Genomic DNA, 26,874 nt, shown 5'->3' on the forward strand with positions numbered 1-26,874 from the left:
GAAGGTGTCCAGAGTGAGTATCTGGCATTACATAAAAAATACTACTGCAATCTAAAGAATTCTGTTGCTAATATATAAACTGGCATTTAAAGAGGTAAAATCCTGAAAATTATCGAATTTTTGGTTGTTGTGAACAAGTCTGAAGTTGTTTAAGAGATTTATGAAAAATAGGCAGAGAAAAATATTGATGTATGGTGATTTAATTGCATTTTTTTTCTGCATGTACATTTTTGCCACAAAGGTGTCCAGAAGGTGCAAAATGGCTCAATAGAGTTTAAAATACATGTAAGAGTAAAAGACATGGGATTTAAAAAATGTTACTAAAAAGAAAAGTTCTTGCAAAAATGCATGCCTCAAGCTGTAATAAGACTAAAGTGATCGTCAAATGAAAAAAAAAATGTACAAAAATGAATGAGGAAGACAAAGGGTGAAGAGCTGCTGTGAGGTTTATAAACCAGCAGATGTCACTGTGCTGCTGCTGAGTCTGAAGCCTCAAAGCTTCACAAAGCTTCCTGCACCGTCCCTAAAAACACATACAATTTAATACAAGTTTATTACAGCATGTGTACATGGACACAGATACACTTTACATTGTTTATACAGTGTGTCCCACAGAGTCACTTTGAATCACAGCACCAGGGAGGAGGCAGATGTTACACATCAGGAAGTGTTTCTAGTGAAACATGTTGATCATCAAAGAGATGAAATCAGACAAATGAATGTTTTGTGTTTGAGTCTGAGACAGATCTGCTTCACAGTGCAGAGTGTGAGTGATGGTGAACAGACTGAACTTTGATTTCAGTCAGCAGAGTTTCTGTCCACAGGAGAGACTCTCAGACCTGCAGAGGACACAGAGACACTGAGGAACCAAAGAACCTAAACCCAAACCCAGGATAAAGAGGTTGAGTGAATGTGGTGTTGAAGGTGTGGAGGTGGATCAGAGAATCAGAGGAGACTCTGTAGAAGGACAGAGAGCCAGCAGGACAGTCCTCATACACTGCTACTCTACCAGAGGAGGAGGAGGAGGAGGAGGAGGAGGAGGAGGAGGAGGAGGAGGAGGAGGAGGAGAGGTCTGTTCTTCTGTTATTGTGCCAGACAGAGTAACCAACATCACAGCAGCTCAGACTCCAGGACTGATCATTCCCTCCAAACCAACAGTCTTCACCATCTCCTCTCCTCCTGATTCCTCTGTAACTCACTGATATATAAACGTCTCCACTCCACTCGACCTCCCAGTAACAGCGACCAGTCAGACCAGTTCTACACAGTAGCTGAGGACAGTCAAACCTGTCTGGATGATCAGGATATGACTGATCCTCCTCCACACATGTCACCTTCCTGTTGTTGTCAGACAGTTTGAGGTTTCTGTTTACTGTGTTTGTGTCCAGTTCCAGTTCACAGACATCTGATGGAGAGAACGAGACACAAAACAGCTGCAGGTTATCATCTGCTGATTTATTAACAACTTTACTGACAATTACTGAAAGAAAACCATTCAAAGTTTCACAGTGTAACAGTAAGTTAACATGAGAGTCAACATGTCAGTAATATGGGGCGTTCCCGGTGGCACACCTGGTAGAGCGCAAACCACGGAGGCCAAGTCCTCGTAAGCGGGCGGCCCGGGTTCGAATCCGGCTCGGAGCCCTTTCCCGCCTGTCTCCCCCTTTCACTCTGAATATCTCTACTGTCAATAAAGCTAAAAAATGCCCAATAAAATATCTTTAAAAAAAAAACCATGTCAGTAATATTGTGTGTTTTTCCTCGTGTGGACTCGAGGACGACAGCTGATGGAGATCCACATCAATAAACACACGTGGTGAATAAAGTCTCACTAATAAAAGTGACACATCATCTTCCACTGCAGCACAAAGCAGCTCTGAACCATCTGCTTTATTAAACTGTTATTAGCTCCACCAAAGAGTCACATTCAGCACAAAGTTCAGATCTTTGATCATCAAATGTCAAACTGTCCACTGCTACAGAAAACTTTCACCACAGTCTGGATTTTTAAATGAATATCAGAGGGCTGTGGCTCCACCAACTGGCTTTAAGGTGCTTTTCATCCACCAGGGGCCAGATGCAAAAAACTCAACACACAAATATGCAAACACAATGGGCCTCACTCACGAACCGTTCTTAAGAACAAATTTGTTCTTAAGTCCTACTTACGAAGATTTTACGTAGATTGTGGCATTCATGAATTTTTTTCTTATCCAGGATTTTTCTTAGGTAAGAACATATCCTACCAACACTCAGGGGTCTTAAGCACATTTCAGTGCTGACATGTTGGCCTGGTTGAGTTGTCTTCTTTTGTTAAGTTCAATAAAATACATTACGGTGACATTTCCGTCATATTTATGAATTTATTTATTAATTTTTTTTTTTTCATTTTTCATTTATTAAATTAAAATGTGCCAACGCTTTAACATGAATCAAGTAAATTGGAATTCATGCCGTCCATTAGTGATACCACCCTATTTATAGGTGGCATTTCTCCATCCACGGCTACAAAACAATGTTATATATATTACTGCTGCAGGAGGCTCTGTCTGTTCTGGTTCTGTTGTAAGTCGGCTCTGCAGGACTTCATATGTGATAAAAAAAAATAAAAAAAATAAAATCAAGCCAAGGTTGCAACCCCTCAGTCCAATACTAAAGACATATTTTTAGCTTACACACTATGGTAAACTCATGCCTTACAGGGCACACATTTTACATACATACACACACATATATATGTATATATATATATATATATATATATATATATATATATATATTTATGTGTGTGTGTACAAGGTATTGTAGAACCTGATAATGTAATAAATTCCCGTTAATGTAATAACCCCGTTAATGTAATACAAATCTGCCCTTGAGTCCAGTGAAAATGTAATAAAACCTGATAATGTAATAACTTCCCAATAATGTAATAAAGTGCATTTCCCAATAATGTAATACACTTTTAACCAATAATGTAATAAAGTATTACATTAATGGGAGGTTATTACATTATCAGGTTAGCCTTCATTTCGCAAGTCCTGATAATGTAATAACTTCCCGATAATGTAATAAAGTGCAGCAGACCACCCATTACTTGAGTTCAAGTGGTGATACTGTGTAGGCAGCTCTAGCTCAAGAGCTCTAGCGCCACCAACAGGTCAAAGTTGAATGTTTATTAACTTTTGACCCGTTCATCCGTTTTTCACAAACAAGGTATCCATGACACACGAATGCATTCAAAAGCTTCTTGAAATCTAAAGGTGCTTGGCCGTGACAACCAATCAAACTTAATGGCTAAGTCGCAAAACAGGAAGTTAGCCCATTTCTCACAAACCCTTTAACATATCTTAACCAAACTTGGTACATAGAGTCATGACATCATCCTGGGAACACCCAAACAATTTGGTGAACTTTGACATCTAGGGGGTGGTGCAATATCAAAAAACTCCTATATCTTCACATAAGTGGATTGCAAACTTATTTTTCAATGTCTGGTGATATTGCCAGACCTCTCCAAATAGCTCCAAAACTATTTTGCACATCAGAATTTGGCTGCCATTCTGATCTTTGAGCATCCTGGTCTTAAACTTTAACTCTTATTGACATTTAACCGGGTTAGAACCTAGGAAAAAACCTGGTCTCAACCAGCCTTGGTGCCATCAACTATATTGGCCCCTTCATCATTGCTTGCAGCTTTTATACGTTTTAGGAATGGATTATTTTGTATTTCAAACTATATGTAACTACTTGTGCCTAGTGCTTTCAGAACATTTTCACATAATCAACAGCAAGATTAGGCTACATAGCACTGCTCAAACAGTGCAGTAACACTTTACTTTTTACTAAGTACATAGGTTGGATACATTGTATTAGGGACACTATAAAATAAAGTGTTACCAACTGTGTTCTGAGCTCGTTAAATATCACTGGCAAATTGTAGTGGACTCCAAATGAAACAATTTTGTATTTGTTTATTTATTTAATTTTAACACACAGTAAAAGTAACCTATATCCAGAAAAGCCAGTAATATATAGTGTTACCAACAGTGCTCTGAACTTGTTAAATATCACTGGCAAATGGATGCAACAATTTTATATTTGTTCAGTTAATTTCGACATACAACAAAAGCAACCTATCCAAAAAAGCAACCTCATTTTAAAGCCACCATTTTATAACTTATTTATGGTTGATGTCTTCATCATGGCTATTTTGAACATGGATTTGAACTTTCTTTCGGCATCCATATACTGAACTGGTGTATAATCCATAAACCAATAGTAAATAGACAATGTATTATCGTTATTGAATGTGAATATTATATGAAATAACTTCACTAACCAAAGCCTCATTAGCCCTCCATGTTTTAGTAGATAGACTAATTGAAGTAAATATAGAATATAAAATACATTTATAATAAAACAAGGGACTTTATACACTGGACAGCTATCGATGAGCCTTTGGTACCAGCATGTAGTTAGAAAAACTATGTAGGTAATGCAATACTTGTAATGTAATACTATATTTTTGATTATTCGTATTAGTAGTCATAATATATTACTGGAGATGATTAAAGACAATGATAGTAGCAATAATAATAACAACTAGAAACAACTACAGTGGATGCAATGTACTGGCTAAAATGTTGCTATGTTGCTGAGCTCACTGAGCTCGCTGCTTAATTTGAAACACGTGCACCAAGGACATATAAGGAGAGACCTTTGACCTTCATCATCAAATCAATTAATCTTTAAGTCCCTACAAACACTCATACCAAATTTGAAGCACTTGCACCAATGCATTCTAGAGATATTGCACACAAGATTATCATGGCTGTCAGAGAGCCAAATGGTTTTGAATTTTAAAAAGCTGTTTGACACATTTGTTCAACTTGGTCTGAAGATCATATGCTAAGTTTCATGAAGATTGGACAGAATATGTGGCCCCCTAGAGGTCAGAGGTCACCAGATGTTTTGGGTGTCCCCAGGATGATGTCATGAGTCATATGATGATGTCATGATGTCATATGTACCAAGTTTGGTTAAGATATGCTAAAGGGTTACTGAGAAATGGGCTTACTTCCTGTTTGGTGACCTCACCATCAAGTTTGATTGGCTGTCACAGCCAAGTGCCTTTGAATTTCAAGAAGATGTTGAATGCATTTGTGTGTCATGGTCTGAAGATAATCTGGGCCAAGATTAGTGAAGATAAGACAAAATGTGTGATAAGAGAGGCCCTTTAAAGGTTTTTGATCAAATCAAAGATGGCGGAAAATCCAATATGGCCGAAAACCCCCATTGGATGCATTGAAATCGGATTGGCCCAAGGGTTCCAGTGATACCTCGTTTGTGAAAAACGGATGAACGGGTCAAAAGTTAATAAACATTCAACTTTGACCTGTTGGTGGCGCTAGAGCTCTTGAGCTAGAGTTGCCTACACAGTATCACCACTTGAACTCAAGTAATGGGTGGTCTGCTGCACTTTATTACATTATCGGGAAGTTATTACATTATTAGGACTTGCGAAATGAAGGCTAACCTGATAATGTAATAACCTCCCATTAATGTAATACTTTATTACATTATTGGTTAAAAGTGTATTTCATTATTGGGAAATGCACTTTATTACATTATTGGGAAGTTATTACATTTTCACTGGACTCAAGTGCAGATTTTTATTACATTAACGGGGTTATTACATTAACGGGAATTTATTACATTATCAGGTTCTACAGGTATTATTCCAGAAAATAATTTTTTTGTGTTGTTGCAACTTGCACTAAGGCTGCTAAATATAATGTTCTTCCTCCAAGTGATCTCCTGCAGCAGAACTTCTAGTTCTGAACTGCTAAAGTTTTTTTGGTAACACTTTCTATGAAGACTACATCTATAGTGCATTATGACCGCATTCATAGTGAATTATAATGCTCATTATAATCAATCATAATGCATTATGACTGCATTCATATACACATATAAAGCTTCATGATGCACTATATCAAAAGTTATAAATATAGCTTATAATGACTTATAAATCCAAGTGTCTTATGAGTGCCCTTGACTGGTTATAAACTACAGGCTGACTGATGAGGCTTATAATACATTACAACTACTCATACCCCTCTATACACACACCTCAACAATCAATTGTTATAAGGACTCATAGGATGCCATAAGTATAAATAAATGATCAATGTATGCTTTAAGTAAAGTGAGGTTCATATAGTAGCATCTATAATGCAGTATAGCTAATCATGATGTTTCATTGTTGCCATTAAGTAAAGTGTAACACATTTTCATGCATTTAAAAGAAGCTATGGTATCTGACGAAATGACTTATGATGCAGCATAGCTTCTTTTAAATGCATGAAAATGTGTTACACTTTACTTAACGCCAACAATGAACATTTATTTATACTTATGGCATCCTATGAGTCCTTATAACAATTGATTGTTGAGGTGTGTGTATAGAGGGGTATGAGTAGTTGTCATGTATTATAAGCCTCATCAGCCAGCCTGTAGTTTATAACCAGTCAAGAGCACTCATAAGACACTTGGATTTATAAGTCATTATAAGCTATATTTATAACTGTTGATATAGTGCATCATGAAGCTTTATATGTGTTTATGAGTGCAGTCATAATGCATTATGATTGATTATAATGAGCATTATAATTCACTATGAATGCGCTCATAATGCACTATAGATGTAGTCTTCATAGAAAGTGTTACCGTTTTTTTTTTTCTTTTTACCTGTGCTCCAACGGATTTACGCTTTTCTTTAGGCATTCTGTTGCTGTTTCCTCTGTGTGGCGGCCCTGCACTCCTTTTTATGGGCCCTTTTATGGGCATTGATGGGCGGTTACCTATGCTAATCCTATGTTAATTAGACTCACCTGGCATGCCCGCTCAGTTTACGAGGAGATGGCATTCATCAATTTAAGAACACGGCTGCAAACAATTCAGCGGCTTAAGAACACGTTGATGAATCTGACGTAGGGTCTTCTTAGACACCTTCTTAAGAAGGACTTAAGAAAGAATCTAAGAAGATTCTTAAGAAGATATTGGTGAATGAGGCCCAATGTTTTCTTGTGCGTATGTGTCGTACATCTGGTCTCAGGTCTCCCAGTCAGGGAGGAACTGGAAGGTAAATCCACCTCAACTCACTTTATTCAACCTCTCAACATCTGTTCACATTATTTATGTCCTTTTTTGTTTATGACTTGTATGTTTTTGAACACTGATGTATTAAAAACATCAAGAGAAGAATATTAAAGGAACACAACAACTTTTATCTGTCAAACTTGTGAAGTTTACAAGCAGCACCTGAAGGCAACAAAACTCTTGTATAAAATCAGTGAGAGTCAAGAGAAGAAGAAACACAGTCAGCTTTCTGTTGGCTCCACTCTTCATTAAATGTATTTATTAGTTTTGTTGGATCACTGTGTTCACTTTCTTTGTGTTGGTGGATTTCAAATGGATTGATTGAATCTTTCCAGCCACACTGACTGAAAACAGAAGCTGAATCCTGATTGAAACTCTGGAGAAATTCATCATCCAACTTCAGTCAATAAAAGTCTAAATGTGCTGTAACATGTGCTGCTGAGTTCTGATAAATGAAGCTGAAACACACTCACACTTCCTCAGACCAGGTCTCAACCACTGCAGTCCACCATGGTCCACCCTGCAGGAAGAGACACAGTCACAATCAACTTCATATCACCATCAAACATCAACCAGAGACACTCAGTTAGAGACAGAGACACACTGAGAGCTGCTGTCTGTCCACCTGTCCACACCTGAGAGTCTCCACCTGTCTGTCTGTCCACACCTGTGTGTGTCCACCTGTCTGTCTGTCCACACCTGAGATTGTCCAACTGTCTGTCTGTCCATACCTGAGAGTGCCCACCTGTCTGTCCACACCTGAGATTGTCCAACTGTCTGTCTGTCCATACCTGAGAGTGCCCACCTGTCTGTCCACACCTGAGAGAGTCAACCTGTCTGTCTGTCCACACCTGAGAGTGTCTACCCGTCTGTCTGTCTACACCTGAGAGTGTCCAACTGTCTGTCCATACCTGAGAGAGTCCACCTGTCTGTCTGTCCATACATGAGAGTGTCCAACTGTCTGTCTGTCCACACCTGAGAGTGTCCACCTGTCTGTCCACACCTGAGAGTGTCCACCTGTCTGTCTGTCCATATCTGCGAGTGTCAACCTGTCTGTCTACACCTGAGAGAGTCCACCTATATGTCTGTCCACACCTGAGAGTGTCTACCCGTCTGTCTGTCCACACCTGAGAGTGTCCACCTGTCTGTCTGTCCATATCTGCGAGTGTCCACCTGTCTGTCTACAGCTGAGAGAATCCACCTATATGTCTGTCTATACCTGAGAATGTCCACCTGTCTGTCTGTCCACACCTGAGAGTGTCCACCTGTCTGCCTATCTGTCCAAATTTGAGTGTTCAATCTGTCTGTCCAACTGTGTGAGTGTCCACCTGTCTGTCCATACGTGAGAACGTCCACCTGTCTGTCTGTCCATACCTGATGACGTCCACCTGTCTGTCTGTCCACACCTGAAAGTGTCCACCTGTCTGTCTGTCCACACCTGTGAGTGTCCACCTGTCTGTCCACACCTGAGATTGTCCAACTGTCTGTCTGTCCATACTTGAGGACGTCTACATGTCTGTCTGTCCACACCTGAGAGTGTCCACCTGTCTGTCTGTCCACACCTGTGAGTGTCCACTTGTCTGTCTGTCTACACCTGAGATTGTCCAACTGTCTGTCTGTCCATACCTGAGAACGTCCACCTGTCTCTCTGTCCACACCTGAGAGTGTCCACCTGTCTGTCCATACCTGAGAGTGTCCAGTCTCCAGTGTGGATCCTTCAGTCCAGCAGACAAAAGCTTCTCTCCTGAGTCTCCTGGATGATTGTAGCTCAGGTCCAGCTCTCTCAGATGGGAGGGGTTGGAGCTTAGAGCTGAGGCTAGAGAAATACAGCCTTCCTCTGAGATCATACAGTATGACAGACTGAACACACACACACACACACACACACACACACACACACACAAACGCACTAAAATAAAAGTATTTCCTTGCTAGATGTTCTTAATTATAACGACTTCAGACACTAATGGAAATAAAAACCAGACAGCTGTTAACATAGTGGGTTTACTTCTAAAAAATGTTTAATTCTGACCTGAGAGTTTCCAGTCTGCAGTGTGGACTCTTCAGTCCAGCAGAAAAACGCTTCACTCCTGAATCCTGCAGGTCGTTATTACTCAGGTCCAGGTCTCTCAGACTAGAGGGCTGGAAGCTGAGGACTGAGGACAGAGCTTCACAGCTTCTCTCTGTCAGGTTACAGCCTGACACACTACACACACACACACACACACACACACACACACACACACACACACCCACACACGGTCAACATATAAACTCTCTAAAATAAAACTATTTCCTTGCTAGATGTTCTTAATTATAACGGTCTCAGACACTAATGGAGCTTAAAGACCAGACACCTGTTAACATAGTGGGTTTGCTTCAAAAAGAAGAAAAAAGAATTATTTAAAAATTAATTCTGACTTGAGAGTTTCCAGTCTGCAGTGTGGACTCTTCAGTCCAGCAGAAAAATGCTTCACTCCTGAATCCTGCAGATCGTTGTTACTCAGGTCTAGGTCTCTCAGACTAGAGGACTGGGAGCTGAGGACTGAGGACAGAGCTTCACAGCTTCTCTCTGAGAGGTTACAGCCACTCAGCCTGGAGAGGAATCAGCGAAACATGAGACAACAAAGACAAACAATGGAAACTACATTTAATCTGGATAGTGATACGATCACCTACAGAGCTTTGTTGGAGGCTTTGACCACTGGCAGCAGCCTCAGAAGAGCCTCCTCTGAAGCAGAGTATTTCTTCAGGTCAAACACGTCCAAATCTGTTTCTGATGACAGTAAGATGAAGACCAGAGCTGACCACTGAGCAGGAGACAGTTTATCTGTGGAGGGACTTCCTGATCTCAGGGACTGTTGGATCTCCTCCACTAGAGAACGATCATTCAGTTCATTCAGACAGTGGAACAGGTTGATGCTTCTTTCAGGAGACAGATCCTCACTGATCTTCTTCTTGATGTACTGGGATGTTTTCTTGTTGGTCTGTGAGTTACTTCCTGTCTGTGTCAGCAGGCCTCTGAGGAGAGTCTGATTGGTCTCCAGAGAAAGACCCAGGAGGAAGCGGAGGAACAAGTCCAGGTGTCCGTTTGAACTCTGTAAGGCCTTGTCCACAGCACTCTGGTAGAGTCGGGTTAATTTGCCCCCGAACAATTCAGACCACAGGGAGGTTGATTGTTCTTCTGTCATCAGATTGACTCCAGACTTGATGAAGGTCAGATGGACATGAAGAGCAGCCAGAAACTCCTGAACACTCAGATGGACGAAGCAGAACACCCTGTCCTGGTACAGTCCTCTCTCCTCTCTAAAGACCTGTGTGAACACTCCTGAGTATACTGAGGCTGCTCTGATATCGATGCCACACTCTGTCAGGTCTGAGTCATAGAAGATCAGGATTCCTTTCTGCAGCTGATCAAAAGCCAGTTTTCCCAGAGACTCAATCATCTTCCTGCTCTCTGGACTCCACTGTGGATCTGTCTCAGCTCCTCCATCATACTTGATGTTCTTCACTTTGGACTGAACCACCAGGAAGTGGATGTACATCTCAGTCAGGGTCTTGGGCAGCTCTCCTCCCTCTCTGGTTTTCAACAGATCCAGAACTGTAGCAGAGATCCAGCAGAAGACTGGGATGTGGCACATGATGTGGAGGCTTCGTGATGTCTTGATGTGGGAGATGATTCTGCCGGCCTGCTCCTCATCTCTGAATCTCTTCCTGAAGTACTCCTCCTTCTGTGGGTCAGTGAACCCTCTGACCTCTGTCACCATGTCAACACAGTCAGCAGGGATCTGATTGGCTGCTGCAGGTCGTGTGGTTATCCAGAGGCGAGCAGAGGGAAGCAGTTTCCCCCTGATGAGGTTTGTCAGCAGCACATCCACTGAGGTGGACTCTGTGACATCAGTCAGGATCTCAGTGTTGTGGAAGTCCAGAGGAAGTCGACACTCATCCAGACCGTCAAAGATCAACACAACGTGGAACTCTTCAAACCTGCAGATTCCTGCTTCTTTGGTTTCAGAATAGAAGTGATGAACAAGTTCCACCAAGCTGAACTTTCTCTCTTTCAGCACATTCAGCTCTCTGAAGGTGAATGGGAATATAAACATTATGTCCTGGTTGGTTTTGTCTTCAGCCCAGTCCAGAGTGAACTTCTGTGTTAAGACTGTTTTCCCAATGCCAGCCACTCCCTTTGTCAGCACTGTTCTGATTGGTTCATCTCTTCCAGGTGAGGTTTTAAAGATGTCTTCTTGACTGATTCTTGTTTCTGGTCTGTCTGGTTTCCTGGATGCTGTTTCAATCTGTCTGACCTCATGTTGATCATTGACCTCTGCAGTCCCTCCCTCTGTGATGTAGAGCTCTGTGTAGATCTGATTCAGAAGGGTTGGGTTTCCTGCTTTGGAGATCCCCTCAAACACACACTGGAACTTCTTCTTCAGGTTAGACTTCAGATTATGTCGGCACACTGGAGCACAAGTTCCTGAATGAATAAATAAAATTAAGTCAGCGAGAGTATCCTGTAGAAAATCAGAGAATCTAAACATTTAATTGTGTCTGTGTAGTTTTTGCTCCTGTGTCTGTTTTATTCAGGTCATAAGTTGAGGACGAACAGCTTCTGATCTGATGCAGATGTGTGCAGCATATTTACTTCAGCAATTATAAATGTAAGCTTTGCCCATGTTGCCTCCATTTTATCTTTCATCATGTTACATTTTAAAGAAATCCACTTACTGCTCTTTAGACAGTCAGCAAGCTCCTCCTGATTCATTCCTCTCAGGAAGTTAATTGTGATATTCAGAAACTCCTCTCTGCTTCTCCTCCTCTGCTCCTCATCCTCATCCTCCAACACCTCCTCATCCTCCCATTGACTCTCTAAGCATTCTGGGTAATCTGGACTCAGAACCTTCTGGATCTTCTTCAGCTCGTTCTTTACAAACGTGATGATGTTCTCCTCCAGCAGCTGGAACAGAATGATAAACTGAACATTTAGTTAAAAGCTCACATGTCATTCAATTATCAGTCTGAAGGCCTGCTGCTCCAAACAGAGCAGCACCATGAATGGTAGATAAACATTAATCTGTAGTTTATAGTGAAAGGTTTGTTTGTACATGTACACACCATAAATATGGAGTCCAAATCTGTTTGATGCTGTGGGGCAGACTGACCACTGAGGCCCTCTGAGCTCTCCTGCTGAACTCTGCAGAGAGAACATCAAGTTTAGGAACATTTAATGACATCAATATGTAAACGGCTTTCTAAAGGAGATCTGAGATGATGACACAATGACAGAAATGTGGCTCAGGAGGAAGAGTGGGTGGTATAAAACCATTTTTAAGCCAACATAACTAAAGTCAGAATGTGTCCCCCTGGCACAAGCTTTAAAGCAAGTGATCGTGTTTGAGTTGATTGTACGCTGGGTCGGACAGAAAGATGACCACATGTCAGCAAATGTTAGAACAGATTGCTCTGCAAAGCAGTCACACTGCTGAACATTACCAAGTCATCAGTCATCAGTTTCATTACATTTGATGAAGGCTGTGCAATAACTTTGTAGGACTCGGATCACAAAGTCTAGGAGCTGGACATGAGATCTAATAGTGACCTGAACAACAATGACTGTGACCAACCACTGGCATGCAGCGATGACTTTGTTAGTTCAGAGAATTCATACAATACATTAGTTTTAATGAAGTATCCTACATTTAATCAAAAATTAAATCTTTTGCCACCTTGACTACAAAGTTCTGATTGTGTCAGATATCAACAAATTTCAGTTTTAAATTCTTACCTTCCATCAGCAGCTTGTCCAACTTCAAAGTTCTCAGGAAGACCCTTAGACCGGTCACTCTTCATGGACACACAGCTGGGTTCAGGTCCAGATCCAGGTTGTTCAACTTTAAAGTTAGGAGGGTAACCCATAGACCGGTCACTCTTCATGGACACACAGCTGGGATCAGGTCCAGATCCAGGTTGTCCAACTTTAAAGTCAAGAGAGAAACCCATAGGCCAGTCACTCTTCATGGACACACAGCTGGGTTCAGGTCCAGGTTCAGGTTCAGATCCAGGACTCTCCTGCTGCACTCTAATAAAAAAGAGAGTGGTTAATAATGTTCCTAAAAGGTAATCACATCAAAGATTCTGACTCACTTTATTTAACTAATCAGTTTTATTTTATATGGAGAAGAGTCCTGGGGCCTCATGTATCAAAGAGTGCGTAGCTTTCATCCTGAAAGATGGTCTACTCCTAAAACTAGAGAAGTACGTTCACAAATTCACCTTCACATGTACCAAACTGTGCTCACGCCAGGTTCAGCGCACCTTTCCTTGATAAATACCAACCAGCGTGGAACTGAGCGCACATGCACGAGCCACCAACCACGCACCGGCCCTTCATGAAAATGAATATGCAGATGACATGCAAATTACTATAAATCGCCGGCATGCCCGCTGATAATCAAAAACAAAAGGCAAGAAAATGTGCTTTTTGTTACCTCAGCTCTGGGATCAGCAACAAGATGACACTGTGGCTGTTAACCAGCCGGATCAGAAACCTGCACCATGGCAGAAGGTCCCTCAACACACGCTCCTTCTAAACTCCACCGTTATTCGTTTTTTCCGGAGCCGTTAGAGCTGCCAGTGCATAATGCGTGCCAATATCATTTTTACGCATCAGTTTATAAGCCACACTTAACTTGTTGTCCCAATTAAACATCACATACGGGATCAAACATGCACCACATCTGAATTATTCGGAAAGGATTTCCCACACACATTTTTTCTCCGGGGAGAGGGATCTGTGGTCATGGATCGCTGTGACCTGCAGCGTTAACATCTCCATGTTAAACCAAAGGGGAAACGGTCGGCGATCGGCACTTTGACACAGTAATTGAGGCAGGTTATCTGTGGTATTTGTGCACTCCATATTAATCAGAATCAGAAATACTTTATTGATCCCCGGAGGGAAATTCAGTATATATGTATATAAAAATAGTGGAAATTGCCAAATATAGGTTATAGACTGAAGAAAATATACAATCTTTAAAAACATACAGAGTTCAACATACTATCATTGCACAAGTAAGCAGCAGTACGCAGGTGAAATCTAAAATACAATAATAGATCAACAATAAAATCATCTATCCCCCTCATATTTAGAATGGGTTATTGAGGGTGGAAAACAGCATTTTCCTTCATAGTCCGAAAGCTATAAACTGTAAACACAAAGCCAGTTGTGTGTAGTTTCAGTATAGACATGAAACACATTTTAAATACAGCAGAAAAGATAGTACTTTCCCCAAACAAAAGTTTGTGGTGCCACCGCACATTCTCACGGCAAGTTCACTTTTCATACATGTGGCGTGTGCGGGAAAAACAGCGTACGCAATGTTTTGTGCGTACGCAAGGTTGATACATGAGGCCCCTGGACAGTTAGAGATCCTCATCTCACCTCTGAGCTTTGGTCTGGCTGCCAAGTTCCCCACACAGACTGGTTTCAGAGGGAGGGTCTCCCTCCTCTCTGTCCTCACACTGATCCATAGCAGAGTCCACACCTGCAGGGAGAGATTCACTCTGTCACTGCAACAACAACAACAACAACAACAACAACAATATTGCATGTGTTGTAAGTGGTTACAAATAACTCAACTAGTTAACTATAACCTCAGTTAGCTTACAAGTAGCTTATGTAGTATACTACTAGCTTACAACTAGTTAAACTGGTTGAACAATTAGCTTACACTCAACAGCTTGTTTACAACTCACTCAATAACAAATGAATGGTGTTATAATGAGCTTAAAACTAGCTTAACTACTTTACAACCACTAGAAATAACTCAGCAGATTTATAATTAACTCAATAACGATACAAGCTAATCAATTAGCTAGCAACTGGTTTACAACTAACTTACAATGTCCAACTATTTTACCAGCTTGCCAATAGCTTACAGCTAGCTAAACTCATAAACAACTACATCAATTAGCTTACTACTAGCTCAACTAGTTTACAAATATTTCCCAGCAAGTTTTTAACTAACACCCAAGTTAACTAGCTTACAACTAGTTTACAATCAGCAGTATCAGTTTGGTTACACCTGTTTTACAACTAGCTGACAGCAAGTTAACAACTGACTCACAGCTTACTGGTTTACAACCAGTTCAACTAGAAACTAACTGAACAAGTTAAAAATAAGCTCAATTAGCTTACAGGTAGCTCAGCTAGTCTACAACTAGCATCTAACTCAGTTAGCTCAACAAATTTACAACTATCATATACATAATAGTGAGCCAGAGTACTCAGCTTATTCAACAAGCCAACAACTAGTTTCAGCTGGATAAAACTATACCTGTTTGCTAGTTGAGCTATACAACAAGTCCTCGGAGAGGACGTGTGGTGACAGGTTTTTATGCAAGCTACATGATGTTTCACAAATTACTCCAGCAGAAAATCAACTAGAGGGCACAATTCCCAAATAGTCAAATTTAACTTTGCTAACAAAGTACTTTTACATGGTTGTGGTGCTACACTTGTATTGTGTTATTGGAAGTTTCATCATAAATATGAGTTTGAATCAGCTCCATAATGGTTAGCATGTAAGCTGTTGTCAGAGCAGTGGGGGATATTGATAAACTTAAAATAAACTTAAAAAACATAATAATTATTATCATTAAAATGCTGGAATACAAACAAAAAGACCTGAGATCAGCTCAAAGTGTTCAACAGTGAAAAGAGTCACTTACCAAGAGATTAACACGGAGGAAAAAAAACTGCGTTGCAAAAAAACAGAACAGGAGGAGGAAGTGAAAGTAAAATACAACTGAGGGAGAGGGGGAGGGGAGAGAGAGAGAGAGAGAGAGAGAGAGAGACGTCTCACAGGAAACCAGTCGAGCAGAGAGGAAAAGTTTTAAGACAAGTCTGAACAACTGACAGACTGTAACTGAAATAACTGATATGAAAGCGTACACTCAGGAATGATCAGCCTCACATGGGACTGAATGAAAATATGACAATAATGATGTAAAAGTGTTTCTTGCTGACAGACAGACTCTTTAACAGTATCCATAATAAATATTAACGGGGGAAATAACAGATCATGAAAGTAAAAAATGCTTTCCAGAGAATTTATTTCTCCATTTATTATAGGCCCCTAAATGAAGAAAGTTGTTTGTGGTCTGTTCAAAGTCACCAGACTCCATTAACAAAAACAGTAATTTCTACCTGACAGAACTGAGGATCTGCAGGTCCTCCACTGACCTGATCACATAGTTGGTTTGTTAGTTTTGTTGCTTCCATATTCTTTGAAACAAAAGCTTGAGAGCTGATTTGCGAGTGCAAAATACCAAAATGAAAAACAGATGCAATGTTAGGCCCCGTTCACACGAGGACGGTCTGAACAGAAGACGCAAAAGTGGCGTCGCGTCTTCACTTTTTATTCCTCGTTTAGACGAGCATTTTCGGGAGGAAATCTGCTGCATACGGTGACGCAAAAGTGTGTGAAATTTGATTGTATGCAGCCAGGCGGCATCACTTAAAGCGATAAGAGCATCTTTGTGCATGCAGAAGTTTTCACGCCACACATTTTCATCAGCTACTCCTTCCACAAATTTATCCACCATCACTAGATCTCACAGGTCTCGTTCACAGCCGTCTGGCTCGCCTCCGACGAATTGCTGCATCCAAAATGTGATAGAGGTAATTACAGATCCTTCTCTGTTCACTAATACTATCTGTACATATCCTGTACATTTGGTGGAAAGACTCCTGTAAGTTTATTAGAGCTGCCAGAGCAGCTTGAAGGTCAGACGCATGGAAATAATACCACATGTTTGTCTATTTTCCTGTACTGCAGCATGTACGTGACGTGAGCAGATCTGAGCAGAGTTTTGCGTCTTGTCAGTGTAGACGGACACGATACGGCGGAGCGTATTTAACTTTTCCACTTTGGAGGGTGGTTTCAGATTTTTGCGTCTTTAAGTGTCACAACCCCCGGTTGTGACTTGTCTGTGGCATGCATTACTGCTGGGGGGCGTGGTCTCGGCAGCTCCAGCTTACACACCTGCAACGCATCTCATCAGTCCTGCACTCCGGTTTCTCATTCCACAATCAACACTCCTATAAAAGACCAGACCAGCCTTCCAGTCCCCACCGGATCGTCGAATCAGTTTGTATGAGACTCACCAGCAACCTAGTAGTAACTCTGTTTTTCGTGCCTGTTCCTAACCTTGTTTTCTCTGCTTCGCCTCAGAACATCGTGCCTCAACCTGTACCCAGTCCAGCTCACCAGCCAGCCGAGAGCTCTGGATCCGAACCCGCTCCTGAATTCCCAGCACCACCCCTTCGACCTGTTTTTCTTTGTGAGAAATCTAAATAAATCATCCATATCTCTCTGATCTCTGGTCTGCGTCTGAGTTCTGGTCACCGGTCCTGACAGAACGATCCGGCCAGTATGGACTCAGCAGACCTAGAGCCCGTCCGTCACGCCGTCTCCACTCAGGGTGTTATACTGGACCAGCACAGCGCCGCGCTTCAGGAGATAAGGGTCGGACTCCGTGACCTGTCGATCCGCATGGCGAACCTCCAGGGCGCACTACAAGACCCCTCTCCAGTACCGGCCACAGCGGCACCTACCACAGCTAACCCCGGCAGAGAGCCGTGGGTCTCCCCGCCGGAGAGGTACGACGGGAATCTGGGACAATGCAGAACATTTCTAATGCAGTGTGGTCTTGTTTTTGATCTCCAGCCCCTTACATACGCTACGGAGAAGGCTCGTATCGCTTACCTGATTGGACTGCTGCGGGGAGCGGCGCTGGAATGGGCTTCGGTTCACTGGAGGAGGCAGGATCAGTTCACCACCACCTATGCTGCGTTTACTACGGAGATGTCGAAGGTTTTTGATCACCCAGTCCAAGGTAAAGACGCTTCCATGAGGCTTTTCTCTCTCCGCCAAGGGTTTCGGAGCGTGGCCGAATATGCCATTGAGTTCCGGACCCTGGCAGCAGAGAGTGGGTGGAATGGTCCGTCTCTACAGGCTGTTTTTGTTAACGGACTATCCGAACAGTTAAAGGATGAGCTAGTGTCCCATCCTGAATCCGAGGACTTGGATGAATTAATCTCTTTATCCATCCAGATAGACAATCGTAGCCGTGAGCGGCGAAGAGAGAAGCAGCGGAATCCTGGTGGTGACGTCACGTCTCGTCGGAGGGAGCATTCCCCAGCTCCAGCAAGCTCTCGCCCTGCTGCCAGCATTGTTCCGCCTCAGAGACCCGGGCCGGGAGAGGAGTATGCAGAGGGTGAACCCATGCAGCTGGGACGGAACCAGCTCAGCGCGGAGGAACGGGAACGAAGAAGAGCCAACAACACCTGTCTCTACTGCGGAGGACCTGGCCATTACCTCGCCACCTGTCCTAGCAGACCGTTAAACCGGAGGGCTCGCTAGCCAGGGGAAGCATTCTAGCGAGCCGGGCTAACGTACCTTTGTCTTCCCGACCCCGTACCCAGTTACATGCCACCATCAGCTGGAAGGACCAGACGCTAGAACTCCTAGCGCTTATTGATTCCGGAGCCGACGAGAGTTTTTTGGACACTATGTTGGTTAAACAGCTGGGGCTGCCCACAGAGCAACTGGAGGAGCCTCTGGAAGCTAACACCCTCGACGGGAGACTTCTGGCTCGAGTCACCACCCGAACCTGCCCCGTCCAGCTCCAGCTGTCAGGTAACCATTTCGAGCACATTTCTTTTTATGTAATCAACTCTCCGTTTATACCTCTGGTTTTGGGACATTCCTGGCTAACCATACATAATCCTAACATTGACTGGACCACAGCCAAGATAAGTAACTGGAGCCCAGCCTGTCTTGCCAGTTGTTTGCGATCTGCTCTGCCTTCCTCTGTATCCCACCAGAAACCCGAACCAGTTCCATTGGACCTGTCTCTAGTCCCAGCCGTGTACCATGGGATTTCTGAGGTGTTTTGCAAACAACAGGCACTCTCTCTACCCCCGCACCGACCATACGACTGCGCTATCAACCTGCTACCTGGGTCCACATATCCCCGAAGTCGCCTGTATAACATCTCCAGGCCTGAACGGGCGGCTATGGAGGAGTACATTAACAGCTCGCTGGCGGCTGGGATCATCCGTCCCTCCTCTTCACCTCTGGGAGCCGGTTTTTTCTTTGTGGGCAAGAAGGATGGGACTCTCAGGCCATGCATCGATTTCAGAGGTTTGAACGACATAACAGTTAAAAACAAGTATCCACTCCCTCTCATGAACACTGCTTTCGAATCGCTCCAGGGAGCTACAGTTTTTTCCAAGCTAGACCTACGTAATGCCTATCATCTAGTCCGGATCCGTGAGGGAGATGAATGGAAGACTGCCTTTAACACTCCTCTGGGGCATTTTGAGTACCTGGTCATGCCCTTTGGTCTCACCAATGCACCTGCAGTTTTTCAATGTCTTGTCAATGATGTGCTGAGAGATATGCTAAGCAGATTTGTGTTCGTTTACCTTGATGACATTCTCATTTTCTCTCAAAACCAAGCAGAACACATCCAGCATGTCCACCAGGTCCTCCAACGGCTGCTGGAGAACCGCTTATTTGTCAAGGCTGAGAAGTGTGAGTTCCACGCCACCACTGTAACCTTTCTCGGCCACATCATTGCCCAGGGCCAGGTGAGGATGGATCCTGAGAAGGTGAGAGCGGTCATGGATTGGCCAAGGCCTGAAAGTAGGAAGCAGCTTCAGAGGTTTTTGGGCTTTGCTAACTTCTATAGGAGATTCATCAGAAATTACAGCCGTATTGCTGCACCCTTAACCGCACTTACCTCCCCGGCTAGATCTTTTCTCTGGGCCTCTGAGGCTGAAGGGGCTTTTTTGGAGCTGAAGAAGAGGTTCACCTCAGCTCCTATCCTCACTCAGCCTGATTCAGCCCGGCAGTTTGTGGTTGAGGTGGATGCCTCGGACGTAGGAGTTGGTGCCGTCCTGTCCCAGCGGTCCCCAGAGGATAACAAGCTTCACCCCTGTGCCTTTTTGTCTCATCGCTTATCCCCCACAGAGAGGAACTACGATGTCGGGAACCGGGAACTGCTGGCGGTCAAATTGGCACTCGAGGAGTGGCGACACTGGCTGGAGGGGGCAGAGCAGCCGTTCGTGGTTTGGACTGACCATAAGAACCTTGAATACATCCACGCAGCGAAGCGCCTAAACCCTCGTCAAGCCAGGTGGGCTCTGTTTTTTGGTCGTTTTAATTTTGTCCTGACCTACAGGCCCGGGTCTAGAAACGTGAAGCCTGATGCACTGTCTCGAGTGTTTGAGAGGGAGGAGGCAGCTGCAGAGCCTGACACCATCATGCCCAGGGCCTGTATTATTGGAGCAGCCACCTGGGAGATTGAGAAGGAGGTGAGGACTGCTCTGAAACACCAGCCAGACCCAGGTAATGGCCCCTCGGGCTGTCTGTTTGTACCTCTCTCCGTCAGACCATCCGTGTTACAGTGGGGCCATTCCTCCAGACTCTCATGCCATCCAGGTGTTACCCGCACTCTGGCGTTCCTGCGCAGGCGGTTCTGGTGGCCAGACATGAGGAGTGATGTTCAGACCTTCGTTTCTGCCTGTCCCATCTGTGCCCAGAATAAGCGCTCCAACAGACCATCGCCTGGGTTCCTACAGCCGCTTCCCATACCACGTCGTCCATGGTCTCATCTGTCTCTGGATTTTGTCTCCGGACTGCCACCCTCTAGTGGTATGACTGTTGTACTCACTGTTGTGGACCGCTTCAGTAAATTTGCCCGTTACCTGCCTCTGCCTAAACTGCCCACAGCCAAGGAAACAGCTGAGCTTCTGGTGTCTGTGGTGTTCACCGTTCATGGACTGCCCTTGGACATTGTCTCAGACAGAGGTCCACAATTCACCTCAGCCGTTTGGAAGTCTTTCTGCCGTGCCATTGGTGCCACCGTAAGCCTGACCTCAGGATTCCATCCCCAGGCTAACGGTCAAGCTGAGAGGGCTAACCAGAAGCTGGAGTCCACCCTGCGCTGTTTGGCATCCTCCAACCCCACTTCCTGGTCATCTCAACTCCCATGGGTGGAGTATGCCCACAACACCCTGCCCACATCAGCCACAGGTCTGTCACCATTTCAATGTGTTTATGGGTTTCAACCTCCACTGTTTCCCTCTCAGGAGAGGGAACTGGCAGTTCCTTCGGTCCAGGCCTACATCCGGAGGTGTCATCGGACCTGGCACCGAGCCCGAGCTGCCCTGCTGAGAACCTCAGCCCAGTATCAACGCCATGCTAACCGTCATCGCACCCCTGCCCCCACCTATTCAGTTGGGGACAAGGTATGGCTATCAACTAAAGATCTTCCATTGAAAGCTGTCAATAAGAAACTGTCACCCAGATACATTGGCCCATTTGTCATAGAGAAGATTATTACTCCTGTGACCGTCCGTCTCCAGCTGCCCCACACTCTCAGGGTCCATCCAGCCTTTCATGTTTCCCAACTCAAGCCTGTCCATATCAGTCCTCTGCTCCCTCCTCCTCCGGCCCCTCCACCCGCCCGGCTCATTGATGGCCAGCCGGCATTCACGGTGCGCCAGATTCTGGACTCCCGCCGCCGGGTTCGTGGCCTTCAGTACCTGATTGACTGGGAGGGTTATGGACCTGAGGAGCGGAGCTGGGTTCCCAAGCGGCAGATTTTGGATGCCGCTCTCGTCCAGACCTTTCACCGCGACCACCCTGAGAAGCCTGGTGGACCGCCTAGGGGCGCTCGTGGAGGAGGGGGTACTGTCACAACCCCCGGTTGTGACTTGTCTGTGGCATGCATTACTGCTGGGGGGCGTGGTCTCGGCAGCTCCAGCTTACACACCTGCAACGCATCTCATCAGTCCTGCACTCCGGTTTCTCATTCCACAATCAACACTCCTATAAAAGACCAGACCAGCCTTCCAGTCCCCGCCGGATCGTCGAATCAGTTTGTATGAGACTCACCAGCAACCTAGTAGTAACTCTGTTTTTCGTGCCTGTTCCTAACCTTGTTTTCTCTGCCTCGCCTCAGACCATCGTGCCTCAACCTGTACCCAGTCCAGCTCACCAGCCAGCCGAGAGCTCTGGATCCGAACCCGCTCCTGAATTCCCAGCACCACCCCTTCGACCTGTTTTTCTTTGTGAGAAATCTAAATAAATCATCCATATCTCTCTGATCTCTGGTCTGCGTCTGAGTTCTGGTCACCGGTCCTGACATTAAGCCCCCAAAACGCCGTCATTGTCTAAACGAAAGGCACTTCCGATAAAATATTTTGTCGTTTTCACCCGCGAGCGTCCTCGTGTGAACGGGGCCTGAGTTAGTACTCGGGCTGCAACTAACGACTATCTTCATAGTCGAATACTCATCAATTATTGAAACGATCAGTCGACTAATTGGATAATTAACTGCACAATTACTTCATGGCTCTTATTTAACTATCAAGCTTTTAAATGTAGCTGGAGGTTCTTTTAAGCATGTGCTGACTAAAAATATAATATAAATAAATGAATATGACTTCTTCAATCAAAAATATGTCAAAACAGCTGGTTTAGCCACGAGTAATAAAAATAATTCACTATCAAATTTTTGTCCATTTAAGATTAAGGACAGATAAAGTGTGAATATTAAAAAGTATGAATTAAATCAAGGGTTTGTTGAAGTAATGTTCTTTAAGGCGAGGTGAGAACTTTAACCCTCTGATGGCGAGTCCCAGGTGGAAGAGGTTAAAAGCCAAAACAACTCTGTCTATAGACAGCTGATGTTAGCTAGCTGAGAAGCTAATTATCACACCTGGACAAGTCGGCATCATCCACAAGTCCCAAGTGTCTTCTTTTCAAATGTTGATGCGTGACGACGTTCTCCCGTGATACTTGAGGTACGCTTTACAAATCCTACAACCGATCGTCTTTTTTACTGGTTCAGGGTGAAACACTTTTGACGTGACGGTGTTGCATCAGCTGCCATGTTGCTAGATTGTGTGTTTACCTGTTGCTTCCCAGTCACTGTTGGGCACAAGCAACTCTCAGCAAATATAGAAATTATGTCAGATGGCTCACCCCTCAGAAACTCAGCTCCGGAAAACCATGTGAGGTCCATGATGTCACAGACTAATTATTGACAATTAAATTTGTCAGCAACTAGCTTAAAGCTAGCTCAACTATTTCATAACTATCTAAAACTCCCTTACATTTAGCTCAATGAACGTACAACTAGTTTAACTATTTAACAACTGACTCAACTGTTTCATAACTATCTTAAACTAGCTTAATTTAGCATAAGCTCAACTAATCCACTCGTAGCATACAACCACCAAAATTAGTTTAAAAAGACTAAAACTAGCTCAGTTAACTTAAATCTAGCTCAACTAGTTTCGTAATTAAACTAGCTTAGAAAAAATAACTCGCCTAGCTGCACTAGCTAACTCTGTGTTGCAGCAGTACATTCCCTGCATTGATTTCTTTTTTTTTCTTTCTTTTTTTTATTGATGTTTATGCCAGACAAATACAAACAAATACATGTTACCTTATTACAGTTACATGGATAAGAAAAACATCTTTTGAGCATTTATCAGTATCTGCCCAGTCTTTTTTTTCTTTTAAACAAAAAAACAAAAAAAAGAAAAAGAAATGCAGTCCAGCAACAATGTAAAAACAAGCCAGATCTACAACACAAAACATAGATACACAGAACAAAACAACCCCTGCATTGATTTCTAACGTTCAATGCTAGATCAACTATTTTACAACTATCTTAAACTAGCTTACAACCAGCCTAACTTAGTAGAAACCGACTAATTCAAATGTAGAAACCCTAAACCCTAACCCTAACCCTAACTAACACAACTGGTTTACAGAGAGCACAAATATCTTAGAAGCAGCTTAAAACAACCTTACAACTAACTGAAATTACTACAAGCTCAAATAAGTCACACATATCATCAAACTACTTTACAACAAGCTAAAAAACTAGCACAAATATAATAAAATTGTTCCTACTACATTGTTGCCACTGCTGCTGTTGTCAGTCTTATTATCTTGCCTAGCTCACATCACATCCCCTGGTAGTCACAAAGCTTCATAATGTAACTGGCAAAAATACAAGAATTCCTGTCACCTTCCTGTTGTTGTCAGACAGTTTGAGTTTTCTGTTTACTGTGTTTGTGTCCAGTTCCAGTTCACAGACATCTGATGAAGAGAACAAGACACAAAACAGCTGCAGGTTATCATCTGATGATTCATTAACAACTTTACTGACAATTACTGAAAGAAAACCATTCAAAGTTTCACAGTGTAACAGTAAGTTAACATGAGAGTCAACATGTCAGTAATATTGTGTGTTTTTTCTCATCCAGCTTCAGTCAATAAAAAGTCTAAATGTGCTGTAACAAAATACAGCTGAGTTCTGATGAATGAAGCTGAAACACACTCACACTTCCTCAGACCAGGTCTCAGTCTCTGCAGTCCACCATGGTCCACCCTGCAGGAAGAGACACAGTCACAATCAACTTCATATCACCATTAAACATCAACCAGAGACACTCAGTTAGAGACAGAGACACAGTGAGAGCTGCTGTCTGTCCACCTGTCCACACCTGGGAGTGTACACCTGTCTGTCTGTCTGTCCATACCTGAGAAAATAAAATAAAAGTATTTTCTTGCTAGATGTTCATTATTGGAACATCTCACACACTAATGGAGCTAACAAGCAGACAACTGTTAACATAGTGGGTTTTCTTCTAAAAACAGTTCTGACCTGAGAGTTTCCAGCCTGCAGTGTGGACTCTTCAGTCCAGCAGAAAAACGATTCAGTCCTGAATCCCGCAGGTCGTTGTTACTCAGGTCCAGGTCTCTCAGACTAGAGGACTGGGAGCTGAGGACAGAGCTTCACAGCTTCTCTCTGAGAGGTTACAGCCACTCAGCCTGGAGAGGAATCAGCAAAACATGAGAAAACAAAGACAAATAATGGAAACTACATTTAATCTGGATAATGATGCGATCACCTACAGAGCTTTGTTGGAGGCTTTGACCACTGGCAGCAGCCTCAGAAGAGCCTCCTCTGAAGCAGAGTATTTCTTCAGGTCAAACACGTCCAGATCTGTTTCTGATGACAGTAAGATGAAGACCAGAGCTGACCACTGAGCAGGAGACAGTTTATCTGTGGAGAGACTTCCTGATCTCAGGGACTGTTGGATCTCCTCCACTAGAGAACGATTATTCAGTTCATTCAGACAGTGAAACAGGTTGATGCTTCTCTCTGCAGACAGATCCTCACTGATCTTCTTCTTGGTGTACTGGGATGTTTTCTTGTTGGTCTTTGAGCTACTTCCTGTCTGTGTCAGCAGGCCTCTGAGGAGAGACTGATTGGTCTCCAGAGAAAGACCCAGGAGGAAGCGGAGGAACAAGTCCAGATGTCCGTTTGGACTCTGTAAGGCCTTGTCCACAGCACTCTGGTAGAGATGTTTTCGTTTAGGTTTGTGTCTGATAGACGGGAGGTTGTTTGTTCTTCTTCCATCAGATTGACTCCAGACTTGATGAAGGTCAGATGGACATGAAGAGCAGCCAGAAACTCCTGAACACTCAGATGGACGAAGCAGAATACCCTGTCCTGGTACAGTCCTCTCTCCTCTCTAAAGACCTGTGTGAACACTCCTGAGTACACTGAGGCTGCTGTGATATCGATGCCACACTCTGTCAGGTCTACATTTTTAATCAAAATTAGAGATATTATCTGTTAATTAACAGGCCAACTTTTGTTTCAAGTATCATGCCAGAAAGAGCTAATAATATTTATCTGTCATTTTTATTACAGGAAAGTTACTGTTATTCTAGTTTTTCAATTGTTCATCTGTTTTTAAAAAAATTAAAAAATAAAATGTATTATCTTTAGTTAAATATGTAGCTATGAGGATTTATGTCCAGACTACTAATATAATGTTTTTCTAATTAAGTATTTTTACATTAAATGTGATCAGTTTAAATTCATGGTTACTTTTAAATTTACATAAAATCTTATAGAAAACAAATTTCAGTTCTTTTTTTTATCTTTTCACTTCACATTTTCACAGACAGTACTGTAAATTAAAAACCCAGCTGTTAATAACACACATAAAAAATACAATAGTATATACAATACAATAACAACTTGCAGAAAAGTTACTGAATTATAAATATAATTATGTTTCTGTTGATTCTCTGGGAAATAAAAAAATGGAAATGACAATATGAAGTTATGTTTTATTAATTAATGTTGCTCATTGCGGATTCATAATAGGTCATAATAGAAATTTAGTTTATTTGTAATTTTATGTGAACTCTGCTTCATGGTTATCTATGCTTTTACATTTAAATCTAATTGTACAGAAAATTGCAGAAAAAAAACTTAAAATATATGTTTTTGAATTAGTATAATTAAAAAAATATTTAATTATGATGTGAAGTTCATGACATTTTAAAGACACTGCAGGTAAATAAAATAAAGGTTTAACTCACAGATTTCACAGTGAAATTTTCTGTTTAAATATGTAAATGAGGCGTTAACTAATGTTAACTTTTGGTGAATTTAGGAGAAATCTACAGACGCTAGACAGCGTCTAATCAAAGGTTTAAGGTTTATTGTCGTTACTCAACACAGGGAGGAGTTAATAATCTTTTTCTACATTCCAGGACGAGGAGCAGCACTTTATTATTCACCTTTGTATCATCATTAAAA

The 26,874-nt window shown here is 42.8% G+C and overlaps 1 protein-coding gene and 1 long non-coding RNA gene across 2 annotated transcripts; both read right to left on the minus strand.

Moving 5' to 3' along the window:
* Positions 1–429: 429 nt before the first annotated feature.
* Positions 430–11,938, minus strand: LOC131960750 (NLR family CARD domain-containing protein 3-like). The gene is made up of 7 exons (XM_059326024.1): positions 11,887–11,938; positions 9,841–11,635; positions 9,583–9,756; positions 9,194–9,367; positions 8,848–9,021; positions 7,635–7,681; positions 430–1,405 (listed from the first exon to the last, which is right to left on the minus strand). Exons 1-7 carry the CDS (start codon positions 11,921–11,923, stop codon positions 834–836), a joined length of 2,973 nt encoding a protein of 990 aa, XP_059182007.1. The 5' UTR covers positions 11,924–11,938; the 3' UTR covers positions 430–833.
* A 12,303-nt stretch (positions 11,939–24,241) lies between these two features.
* Positions 24,242–25,410, minus strand: LOC131960756 (uncharacterized). Its single transcript, XR_009389743.1, has 4 exons — positions 25,170–25,410; positions 24,919–25,085; positions 24,596–24,642; positions 24,242–24,350 (listed from the first exon to the last, which is right to left on the minus strand). It is a non-coding gene; the product is annotated as an uncharacterized LOC131960756 (long non-coding RNA).
* Positions 25,411–26,874: the final 1,464 nt, after the last annotated feature.

This window comes from Centropristis striata, chromosome 22 (assembly GCF_030273125.1).
Source record: "Centropristis striata isolate RG_2023a ecotype Rhode Island chromosome 22, C.striata_1.0, whole genome shotgun sequence".
Classification (NCBI taxonomy): domain Eukaryota; kingdom Metazoa; phylum Chordata; class Actinopteri; order Perciformes; family Serranidae; genus Centropristis; species Centropristis striata.

Bases quoted from the DNA above. Each gene is read 5' to 3' on its own strand.
- LOC131960750 (XM_059326024.1), bottom strand. From the start codon at position 11,923: ATGAATCAGGAGGAGCTTGCTGACTGTCTAAAGAGCA. The intron at 11,636-11,886 runs GTAAGTGGATTT...TTATTCATTCAG, and splicing joins TGCTGACTGTCTAAAGAGCA to GAACTTGTGCTCCAGTGTGC. The intron at 9,022-9,193 runs GTCAGAATTAAA...GTGTGTGTTCAG, and splicing joins TGCAGACTGGAAACTCTCAG to TCTGTCATACTGTATGATCT.